Genomic DNA, 12,872 nt, shown 5'->3' with positions numbered 1-12,872 from the left:
TTTTACTGAGATCTTGAATCAGCCTTGTAATGCTAAACTTGGTTGCTGGTAGCATTTAATCATGTCTTTTGTTGACAGGAATGTTCCTCATCAAATGACAGAAAACGAGCAGTGGTACAACCTTACCTTCTTCTGAACAAAGTCCATGATGTTTTTGAAGTCCAGGTCATCATAGTAGTTCACTATGCCCCTTCGGATGTTCTTGTTCACCAAATCCACCGTCTGTAAGGGCAAAAATAAACAGAACAGTTTGGGCGTGTTAATGGGAACGGAGGGGAGTTGTGTCACCATGTTCATTTTGTCAATGACACAGCTGATCTACCATCAATGTGTCAGGCAGGCAGCTCTGGAGAGGAAATGCTGTGATTAGTCAAGGTGACTGATCCACTGAACTGGAACATTAAAATATGACAGCTCACATCTGTCAGTCACAATCTGGTGTGGCGGGGTCACGCTAAGTTAATGTATCAATCTATCCGGAGACTGGGAATAAATATTTGAAACTTCGAACCCCACTAAAGACATTCATGGAGAGTGATATTGAATGTGATATTTTCACTCATTGCCTTCCTCTTTTTTCTGATGAATTAGTTTTATTTATAGTTTTTTGAGAGGGCATCAAAGCTTTGGGCTTTCTTCCTCATTCAGGCCTGTCAATGCCCCGTCATGTCTCTCTTTTAACTGCCAATAATAATGAATTGAGACCACTATCCTCATGAGAGTCAGATATTAAAAGGGACTGAGCTTCTTATTTAATGCCTTTCATTCATCCCCTGAACATATCAAGTCTTCACAGTGAATCTATAGGGGCAAGGCAGCCACGCTTAAACCAAATTATGACGAGCAGATTTATAGACTTGGAGTTAGGGAGGCGTTTCCCTTTGAGACAGACGACACTGGGCCATTATTAAAGAACTCACTGTAAGCTCTCAACGCATTATCATCTTAAACATGGTCTTCATGGAAATGAGATACCAATGAAAAATCCATCCATCTTTATAAAAATCTACTTATACAAGCAAAAAACAGAAATCTTAATTAAAATGCACACATTTCTCATGCACGGCTATATTATTTTAATATCAATGTGAATGAGATAACAGTAAAACAAGGAAATGACATATGAGAAGCTGGGACTGGATTGTATTCTAAATAAAACTGCCATTAACATCCTAAAATTTACAACCATAATGTTGATAATTTAGCTTTTCTTTTGTCAAACAGTGATAAACATTAAAATGCACTACATGACACTGTTGAAAATGTTAATCCAAGACAAGCACTTATTCTGTTTAATGTAACAGTCTTGTAAATTAGATGATTAAAAAGTCTTAAAAAGAAGCAAAAGGACATTCTCAAATCCCCACAGAGCCACAGGAACGATATTCATGAATGAGAGAGCGTTTTAACAAGATCTCTGATGTAATAAATATCTCAAAGAGGACTGTCAGTGTTCTTTAGTTGTTCATGGGGATATGACCACATGAGCCTTAATCCTCCACCAATGTCAACCTCAACCTCAACTCGAAAGGTGTCTAAATATACATAAATTTCACTTTAATGCCTCATGCATCATCAGTTGCAACATGATTGTCGTGTCAATGAGATGGACATAAAATCATAGAAGAGAAATTGCATATTTTGCACCAGTAATTTTTTTTAAGGCCTTCAAGTCGCTCACCATGAAAGGCTTTCAATCTGAAGCAGTAGCAAGAGTTATTTTGTTCACATAAATAGTAGCTTCACAACAGAAGTTCATTACAGCAAGAGGACCACATGGGAAAGTTCAAATCATGTTGCCTGATGGAGATTCTCTGGGAGGTGGTCTAGACTCCCGTGCTGGTTGCCTCTATGGTAGGCATAACAGAGTATTTTGAATCACTTACTTGCAGTGCATCATTGAACAACTAAAATGGTTACTACATTCAATGTAGTAATATCTGACAATGAAAATATCCAAGCAATTAGCATCTATGTATCTTTACATGTCTGGTAATTACTTAGGGTCACCTTGAAAGTGTTTCCTTCTTTTCTTTTTTACACAAAGTATTGTTCATGATCACAACCAGTTCTGGAGGAAGCTGCTTGCTGAGTCACGACGGCATAAAAACAAGCGATCATGCTGTGTTAGTACGCGCAGGAAGGTTACTGGAGTCTATTGTGGGGAGGGAAGTGAGACCAAGACAAGACAATAAGAGAAACAAAGAAAAGATCTGAGAAGGGATTACGAGTGAGATATTAAAAGTGAGAGAGACAGACAGAAGAAAGATTGACAGAGAAACACAAAGACAGGTCAGGGAAGCAGAACCTGCCATCAGCACACTGATATCACACAAGTGATAATCCTAGCTCCTCTCTCAACAGATTAACACTGATCAAACTGTCCCTGTACATTTCCTGACTGGGAATATGAGCAAATAAGGTTTCTGGATGGTGTCAGTGAAGTCTCCATTTAATGAAAGATATCATACAATTTCCATGGTTAAGTGCATTATGGTGACTGTCACTTCTGAAAAATGAGAATCATTATATATTTTTTATATATTTTTTTTACTTTATCCCACTAAATTGGACCATTCTACAAGAAGGATCCCTCCTCTGTCACTTGCACTGAACTTTCTTCGATATAATTTTTCTGTTAAGCGTTTTTTTGAGGATTTTTTTCCCCAGTTAAAATACAGGGGGTGTCATATTCTGCACACATTGTAGAGCCCCGTGATTATTTATGATTTGTGACATCAGGCTATTTAAATGAAACTGACTTCCCTGACAAATGCTCAAACTGCCCACATGCTGTCTCTAGCAGGTTTTAGATCAACACAGATTATTGATCGGACAGCTCACCTGGTTGCGGAAAAGTAGTGCCAAAACTCCTCCCAGCAGCTCCAGGATCAGACACACTGTCAGGGTGTACATGAACTGTGATCGAACACACAATAGAGAGAATAGTCATTATATACTTACAGAACATATTTATCTTTACAATAATGTCATACAATAAATCAGGCTTTGACCACTGCCTTAAAGGTACCAGTCTGGATGCATACCATGCAATCCCATTGTTTTCTTGTTACACTTTGGGCCCCTTAACACCAATCAGTCATCGTTTGAATGCCACAACCTATCTGAGTATTGTAGCCAGTTTACCATCTTCTAATGGCAAACTGGTTTCATGAACATGACACTGCGTTCAGTTTGCTTCAGTGGCCAGATCAGAATCCAATGGAACACTTTTGGCACTTATGGTAGAACACAAATTTGGCAGCATGGATGTGCAGCTGACAAATCTGCAGAAATTATATGATGCAATAATGTCAACATATAGCAGAATCTTAACGGAACATTTCCAACATCTTGTAGAATCCATGAGACAAAGAATTGAGGCTGTTTTGAGAGCAGGCCCTAACCACTATCAGTATGGGTATATTAACAGATTGCTCTGAGAGTGTATGTTTATCTTTGGACCTTCTTTCTTTTTCTGTTTGCAGTTTTCATAGTATTTTAAAATTCATTGGTACAAATGACAATGAATAGTAACACACTGGTTATACATAAATGATGCAGCTTTATAAATAAGACAATAAAGCGCACAATGAAAGTACTGTTCTTATAGTGCTTCACTATAAAAACAAAAAATGAATATTAAGAATCCTAGCAGCCACATTGTTTATAAGACACATTACTTGGCACTCACCACTTTCAGTAGAGTTAGATTATCCCTGAGTGAAGCCAAGACTCCAATGAATGAAACAATAAACATGATGATTCCCAGGACGATCAGGATTATAGCTGGGGCCAAAAACACTCCCTCCAATGTCTTGTAGCGCTGTCTCTCCACCTCAGCATAGATACCAATGGCCAGAATAAATCCTCCTATTAACTGGAAACACAAAGGGGAAGTAGATGGGATGGGTTAGTCATCAGCTTGAACATAATGGAGAATTTCTGAATTCATATAATTTCAGCAGCTTTAAATATGACTCAAAGAAGAAAACACACATTGGACCAAAGACAAAGGCCCATAATTGTTCTGGACTCTGGATGTTAATGTTGGCCTGTTGGTCCACTGAGACCTGGTCCAGCTTCAAACATATCAGTGACTATCAACTGGATTGACCTGACATATTTGTAGATATTCATGTTCTCCAGAGGATGACATCAAATGACTTTAGCAATCCTGACTATTCCTATAGTGCCACCATAAGGTTGACATTTGTGGTTTTGAGAGAAATGGCTGAGCAACTCTTGGATCAACTGAAATGAAATTTAATATGCACATGTTCCCCTCAGAATGAAATGCAATAACTTCAAAAACTAATGACATATCCATCAGCCTCAGTTTTCTTTGTGTTAGGGTTAGGGTTGTGTCAGTTGTACTAATTAGCGAACTGTTGACATGTCAATATACTAATCTAAGATGGTGAAAATGGTAAACATGATAACAGCTTAACATCAACTTGTTAGCATGGTCACTGTGAGAATATTAGCATTCTGACTTTAGCCTTTAGCTCAAAGCACTGCTGAACCTACAGCATCACAGATCTGCTAGCACGGCTGTGGACTAGTCTTGTTTAATCTTACATGGACCAAATCGAACTATCAAAAGTGGACCTCCATAAGCACTGTGATGTGCACTGGAATCTCTACAGCTTCAAGAGTATGAAATGTGTGCTACTGAACCCAGTTTGCCTAATTAGAGTCTAATTATAATCTGTATTTTCACCACACTGGAGTGGACTGCAGTCACAGATAATTCAGCATTGTTTTTGTAAATGACAGCTTTCTTTAATTAGCTGCTCTGAAGCACTTTAGTTTGGGATGAAGTGAATCTACTGGGAACAATCAGTGACGTCTGGAGTACACACACACACGCACGCACACACACACTGCATCTTGGTCTAGGAGGTTTTCTCTCCAAAATACTTCAATAATCAATTCAAGCCTGACTTTAGAATTTTGAAGAACTACCAATGGATGAAGTGGATAAACCGTCTAGACTGTTTACACAAACACACATCCCAACACACACACACACACACACACACACACACACACTTATCCCCACACACTTCTCTCTATCACATTATCTCTGTGATTTTTAGGACTTCATGCATCCATCCATCCATTTTTCTACAGGACTTCTCTTGATCAGGTGTCTGAAAGGCTGAATTTAGTCAGGTGAGAGGTGGGTGCACATGAAACTCCACCTGTGTATCAATGAATTATAGACTGATGATTGCAGACTCGGGACTGTCTTCCTGTGAGATCACAGTATCTGAGACAAAATGTCTCTGTATTTCAGAAACTTAACAGGCTCCCTGGCTGAAACCTTACGTACACTATAAGAACAAGATGGATCATCACCATCATCAAAACACTAGACCAATCAAATAAAAATCATGTTAACAATACCACAACCAGTGGAAACTATGTGTTGTCTTCTGTTCAAATGGCAAAACTAAAAAGAACAATTTCAGGGATCTGATAACAGGTAAACAAACCTCCATTTAAAGGATCTTAAAATAATTATAACACAGTGTCACTGCATTTTTTTGAAAACCTATAATGACAGTCACATGGCTTTTCTAGTGTTCAAAAAGCAGTTAACACCAATCACCTGCCTAATTTGTGTTGGATGGTAATTGTAGTCTTTATTCTCAAACATGGAGTCAGTAAACATGTCAGCCACAAGTGACTCCTCTATTTGATAAGAATCCTCATGTGTTTTAATTAGCCTGGGCTGTATGGTGAAATATTCTGTTATTCAGATATTGAACTGAAAACTGGAGAAATGAATGAATACATCCCACCAAGGCTGATTTATGTAGAAATTAAAATTGTTAATTTGATCTCTCCTTAAAAGGTCAATTGAGTTAACTTATAACAAACCTTTGCATTTAAGAACAGCAAATTTAATAATGCTTTCACACTGATTTTGTTAACACTGACGTTTAAACAAACCTGAGCTCACTGCACGACAGCTTAATGACTAAAGCTTGATTCTCCAGTCAGAAAACTCATCTGCACACCTTCAGCATCACCTTAACATTCAACAGCATTCATAATCTGCATAAAATTTGTGTCTGGCAGTAGCTAATTAAGAGTCTGCAATTAGCAACAGCGGCTGACAGTTCCTGCCATGGACATATCTGAGAGTAAGAAAAGCTTAAAGGGTCAGTTCATCCAAAATTACAAAGAGAAAAATCATCTTTTCCAGTTAATATTATCTAGACATGCAGATAGTTCTTGGTTGATGATTTTGCTTTGTTTTCTGTTGTGGTTGTGAGATATATTTTTGACTCAACCAGAGGAAGGAAGGAAACTGCAAAGGAGGAGAGGAACAAACAGAATTTCACCCACCTCCATATCAGTAAAAAATAAATACACAAAAAATTACAAGCACTTCCAGAGGCAATATCCTAGGTACAATGTTGAAAGACACCACAGTTCATAGTTTTCATTGGAATTACCTTTTGCCCACAGAAAAATTGCTAGTTTGGATGATCTTTGCACCTCACCATCTTTTCAAACTAACATCTCAATAATTACTTTAAGACACAGCTGCATGAACACAACGGTAAGGAGGCACTGAGCAGGATTTTATGTCCAATTTTCTTTGGCTCATGTTGATGCTTAACTGGTCCCTGATGACAGCATCCACTGAAATCATGCGCTTAACAGTCAACAATATATAGGCTGATGGTAAAATGCTGTTTGCCAAGAACTCAAGAATGAATGTCTATACAGCTTCATAGTGATAGAGATGCTTCTCTTATTGTTGATCCTGAAGGAGGCTTGAGAGCTGAAATGTTATCAAATAAAGAGAAAAATTCCACAGGATTAGGAGTTTGAGACACATTTTCTCTGCTCCATGTCAATATATTCTAAAGACTGAAGTAGGAAATAAATACATAACAACAAAGTTAAATGAGCAAGTCTGTCCCTACAATGTGCTTCAGGCAAATCTAAAATTAAAAAGGCCCCTTACATAGATTCAATTACTGCCAAATAGCACATGGGTAAATGTAGGCCTGTAATGTGATCAGGCAACTGACGTAGTGACTGGCCAAACACCAGCGACCCATTTTTAGTAACATCAATTATTTTGTTATCCTTTATGTATCCAGGAAAGGTCAAGTGAGTGTGCTTCCATGCAATATTTAGCCTCACTTGTATATCTGTATACATTTACCTGTAGACTGCCAAATACAATACAAACAATGCTGGAGCTTATGCCTCTTGCACAAGGAGGGGAAGTGGAAGACCTTCATTTAAGTCATAATACAATTTAGCACAACCTCAGGTCTGTTTTTGTAGCACAGGCCGGCCAGTTTTCCAAGACACAGCCATTAAATCATTTTCATTTTCAAGTGGTTGCAATCAGTAGATTACATTTTATTTGTCTTCACACTTCACACTCTCTGTGTTGGTTATTACTCCTCACCAGCAGTCACTCAACAGAAAAACAATTAAAAGGTGGAGTCAACCTTTTCAATTCAACCTTTTCCCTGAAGCAAAGATAACTTCCAAGAGAGAGAACACACACACACACAAATACGCACACGCCCACACTTTAACTGTGGCAAATGTTAAATCACAGCATGTTGCCACTGAAAACACCTCATTCTTTGACAAATGTATTGCTAATTGCTGTCAGCCTATCTACAGCCTTTCCAAATTAAGACAGACAACATGTCAGAGACGTGTAGGAGAGGAGGGAGCAACGGAAGGAGCAAAGGAAGGAGGGGAGGAAGGAGATTTAGTAGTCACTCAGTTTTGAAGGTCCAAGCACTGTTTATACTCCACCATGATGACTTTTCCTTACATGTCCCTGCTTGCTGTCTGTTATGGTATCTTGCTGCTGGCTGGTTGCCTGCCCACCCCAATTCTCACTTCCATTCAGCCAAGAGCATTTTAAACAAAGCAACTCTAAATTTCTGCCAACAATAAAATATGTCAACATTCAAGAGTGATAATCTTTACAGAGAGCCTTGCTGGTTTGTGAATCACTCTGGTTCATGTAAACAAATCTTAACTAAAATAGCGTTGCTAATATAACAACACAGGCAGTGCTGTGTTTATCCCCATGCACTTAGCTGCAGATGACTTAGTGACAATATCAGGGCATTAGGCCAAGGTTAAGTTGGATTATATAACCTATTACACTCAGCTAAAACTACTTCACTGTGCTATCAGTGCACTCGACTAACTGCTATGGGGGCATACAGTGCTGAAACTCAAATGTAGCTTTGAAACCCCAGGATACACGCTTGTACAACCTCACAGAGTTCCCAGCATGGCTGTAGACATTTACTCTTGTTTCTTGTCTAATCAGCCAATTAATAATTAAATTAAATAATTCTTAATAATTAAACATTATAATAAATGTCCTTACAACATCACAGGGCACGCCAAGAAAGGAGTTTTATAGAGACTTTGTACATCTGTGATTTTCAGAATTCTGCAGTGTTGCTTGGAGACTGGGTTTACACAGAAAATCAAGAGAAGGTTGTACTGATGCTTGTCCTAAGACACCAGTTTGCCTTGGACTTCACTTCTTGGACTTTCTATATGATTTTTCACATGAAGCAAACAGGAACATTTTTCATTTGATACATGAACAATAACAATAAAGGTCGCTGGAAGGTAGAGGACTGAATGTAATGATTCTCTCACACAACAGCAGTTGTGTCAGTCAGTAAGGCACACTGTCCCATACTAAAGTGCAATTACAACTGCTCACTGGTCAAAAGTCAAAGACCGGCATTAAACTGGGAAGTCCCAGAGTGTGAAGGTGTTTTAGTGTGTTATCAAACTGAGCCACTACTAAATAAACCTTCACTGGGTAAATAAATGTTAAGAGAAGTGGATAACCTCATACAGAAAAGTGAAATGTGAAACGAAAGTGCAGGAACAAGATGTTCAGGGCTTAGAAAGGTTATCTTTAAAAGAAACTCCAGTTTTTGCATTACTCTATGATTAAACTGACAGGAATAAACACATTATGAAAAATTACAGCCAGCAATCATAACTGCTGACAAAATCCTTTCACACACCTCCAATCATGTCCTAGTAATCAAAGTAATAACCTCTGCTCTGCCTACCAAATTCCCAGTTTGCATTATGTGTCTACACACGGTCTTGGAACAACAATTTGAATGGCTTTAAAAGACTGTAAGACACGAGCTGGGGTATTCTCATCACCTACATGTTTTGGTTTTGATTTTAGTCTTTACCAACCCTGACCCATTTGGTCATACATGATAAAGAAATTAAAATGTGTGTGAGTGTGTGCAGTGAGCAAAAAATGACTCACTTCTCCTGTACATTGTTCCTCCAGCATATGCTATTTCACTTAGCTGTTTGCAGCCTCAGCAGCTGATCTCCAGCACACAGACATCCTGTCCTCTGGGACACTGAAGCAGTGTGAAGAGCAGGTCATTAGAAAAAAAAAAATCTGAAAACAAGACAGCAGGAGCCAATAATACTCTTCAAGCATCTTTTTAGGCTGTTTAAATGGTCAGTTGAAATATGAGAGAGCAAAGATCTGTGGTCATGCAAAAACACACAACAGAAATTTGTTTGGCCAACTTCCCAATAAATCACTACCAGAGTATTTGGCTGATGCCTCTCTGTAATGCTGCCAATCAAGCTGCCTGCTGTTGTATCACAGTCCATGGTTGTATCAGCATTTGTTGTTTCATCAAATGTGGAAATGTGTTACTGAGAACTCAACTAAAAGTAAGTCCCACACACCTGTTTCATTAAACATTACAGCAGAACCACTGTTTATAATAAAACAGCACCACTTTTAATGCTGAGTGTGTGAACACTTGCAAATATCTACACTTCCTAGAGGATGTGACAGTGTGACCTAAACTGCTCTTTATTCTTGACCGTATCACGCTGAGATAAACCAGTCTTCAGAGGCAGTGTGCTGTGAGAATGCCTCTTTAATATGACTGAATCAACAAGCTGTCAGAGCAAAGTAAATATAACTGATTAATCTGTTTCACCCCTGATATCAAGGCAGCAGTCATTCTCCATAATAAACCCATTACTGACTCCTTCGCTACTCTCTGCCACACCATCCCACTCTCTCTGTCTCCATGAATAAGCATTTCAAATAAGTGATTTTCTTAGCGCACTGAGTGTCGTCTCAATCAGCCATCTGTCTCCACAAATATACAATCTGTTGTGTTGTCTATGAGACGGAGCGGCAGCACGGTTTGGTTATGATGCACAGAACCTTTATTCTTAAAGAACTGACATAATGTAAGCTATCAGAGCATCTTGTTTCAGTTATATCAAAGTTATATCAAGCCATGAAAGGAGACAAATTATATTACAGCCTGTAAAAAAAGTAATGAATAAACTGACGCAAGCAATTTAAGGCACTCCTTGATTTTAACAAATCACAGCATCTTAAAACATATTTAAGCACTGAATGACTTGAATTGGACAAACACTTTGACAATCCTTGCTTGCAGCTGAAGATGTGTGCTTCTCAAATACATACTCTATTATGTATCGTTATCAAATCACTTCCTCTACTAGGATAATGTATGTTTTAAGTTTACTTTTTATTTACTCACTAATTCATGTAGTAAGTCAGTAAGTTAGACAAAGAGTACTCTTCAAGCAACATTACAATTCACCTCTCTACAGGAAACACTTAGTCCTAATTCCCCTTGAAGTCTCTTTTAAATTAACAAAGTCTGTTAGACATCTGAAAGGCAACATATTCATGTTCATGCCTAACTGTGGGCTCTGGGGGTTTAAATGGTCCTCAGCCCCCAAACATCTTCCCACTGTGCCTGCAAGTAATCCAGACATGCAGAGGTAGCAAAGGCTCAAAGGGACCAGCAGATCCCTTCATATTCTTGGTACCTTTATCATGTACCTTGTCATCTATGAGCAGTGAATGAAATATGGTTTTAAATATGCTTGCTTTATTAAAAAAAAATTAGAGGAGATGAACTTACTCATGACACAAAACTAAGGTGCAAAAAGGCCCATACTAATCAATTATGAAGAAAAAAGGCCTTGACAGACTATTATGTAATAGGCACAGTAATGAGGCCCAAATCAGTTGATGGGTGTCTTTCAATGGCACTTCATCTATATTCATTAAAAAATTCATCAAGCACCTGTGGCTTACACTACTCTGATGCAAGTGGTGAAGCAGTGTAGTCCTGATAGTGCAGGTCTATCACACAATTAAAGTACTGAATATTACCAGGAGCAAGGAGCTGCCATCTCATTCTCCTTATCCATTTAAAATCTCCTTTTCACCCTATTACCCATAGTATTTTACATACTTAAAACACACCTAAGCATAAGACACAATTTTAGTTTTATCTATGTTGACACACAGGCTTTACCCAACAATGTGAGTATCGCTGCACTTAGACTTAATAATGTGACTGTGTTGATTTCCTCGATTAAACTGCACTTTAGGTCACCATGTAGATAAAATCATGTTAGCAGGCTGAACGGATGAACTGGACCAACTGTGACAGAGCAGGAAAAAGCTGTCTTTTTTCCTTTTTTTCCAGTTTGTTATTTACTGAAAACATTCTGCTGATCTGTGTTGTGGTGGCCCACACGTGACTCATACCGTGCTTCAGTGTGACCACAGCCGGACTCAACAAAACATGTACACTCAGTTTGTGGAATCTCCCTGATTTTTTTAAGCCTGGTTGTGCCGTTCCTCTTTATCTGCTCTCTCCCTGTGTATACCCAGTGCACATACTAGACAGGTAAGAGTGGGGTAAAGGTGCACAGGAGGGTGTGGCTAGCTTGCAGCAGACCGACGGTAATGTGGTGTAATTCCAACATTACTCCAACAGGTACAACACCTGTCGCTTCAAAGCTGTAAATCACAAAACTGAAAGCTGTTATGTGAAAAGGAAAAGTCTCGTCTCGATTTTTTTCTCGCCATAACAACGTATATTTGTATTTCTTCTATGGATTCAAACACACACAGTCCCGGCTGAAACACACACACACATATATATATATACACACACACACCCTGTTTGCCTGTCTGTCCTCCAGCCGGAGTATCTGTCCAAACAAAGCGCACGCTCCCCTTTAACAAATGATAACCGTCACCGTACTCACCCACCAGACGACGGCATAGGAGAAAAGGATGAATTTGAGGCAAATGTAGGAGAATCTGTGACAGTATCGGATCTCGCTATTGTTAGACATCGCGTCTAACCGGGGACAGTTGACTTGAGCGGCTCCCTCCGCTGCCGTTGACAACACACTTCCGCGTTGTCTTCGTCACCACACCTGGAAGCGCGCGGAGGAGTGATGGATGGGTGTATGGATGTGAGGTTTATGGCCTAAGTGGGGGAAATTGCGTTAAGTCCGTTTGTATGTTTGATGAGATTTTTTCTCGAATGAATGATTGGTTTGCTGCAGTGCAATTGTTTTTTTTTGACCGCTGAACCTCAAAATTGATTTTTTATGCCTCAGACTCCCTCTGTCCAGGGGCGTAGCCAGGAATTATTGGCTCATTATACGTCCTCTTCTTTTCTTTTATTTAACCGGATAAAAGTCTCACTGAGATTAGGTTGCAAAGCCGCTGGCAGACAGGGCAGCATGAAACAACACATTATTCACCCCCTTCCGCTTCCTACAGTTGGTAGGTTTAACACGTCCTTAGGTGAATTATCCTGCTCTGTGGATTCAGGAATGTGCCACTCTACAAATAATTGATAAGATTTACAAACAGGCTTGATACACAGCGGCCATATCAAATAGGTTTTTCCTTGTGCAATCAGATCCCAACTGTCTTGTGTTTCCAGGAAGTATTTCTACTTAATTATTAATTCACAATATGAGCCTTAGATATGACATGG

General features: G+C 39.0%; 1 protein-coding gene across 1 annotated transcript in view; it reads right to left on the bottom strand.

Moving 5' to 3' along the window:
* The window catches only part of tspan15 (tetraspanin 15), a 28,242-nt gene extending 15,923 nt beyond the window's left edge, over positions 1 to 12,319 (bottom strand). Inside the window, exons 1-4 of the mRNA XM_018666986.2 lie at positions 12,127 to 12,319; positions 3,695 to 3,880; positions 2,845 to 2,919; positions 127 to 222 (exon numbers count right to left, since the gene is read on the bottom strand). Coding sequence (XP_018522502.1) covers positions 127 to 222; positions 2,845 to 2,919; positions 3,695 to 3,880; positions 12,127 to 12,216 — 447 coding nt within the window. The 5' untranslated portion in view covers positions 12,217 to 12,319. The remainder of the gene's footprint in view (positions 1 to 126; positions 223 to 2,844; positions 2,920 to 3,694; positions 3,881 to 12,126) is intronic.
* Positions 12,320 to 12,872: the final 553 nt, after the last annotated feature.

This window comes from Lates calcarifer, linkage group LG2, assembly GCF_001640805.2.
Source record: "Lates calcarifer isolate ASB-BC8 linkage group LG2, TLL_Latcal_v3, whole genome shotgun sequence".
Taxonomy (NCBI): Eukaryota; Metazoa; Chordata; class Actinopteri; family Centropomidae; genus Lates; species Lates calcarifer.
Note: the sequence above shows the minus strand (reverse complement) of the source record. Positions and strands in the feature narration are given on the sequence as shown.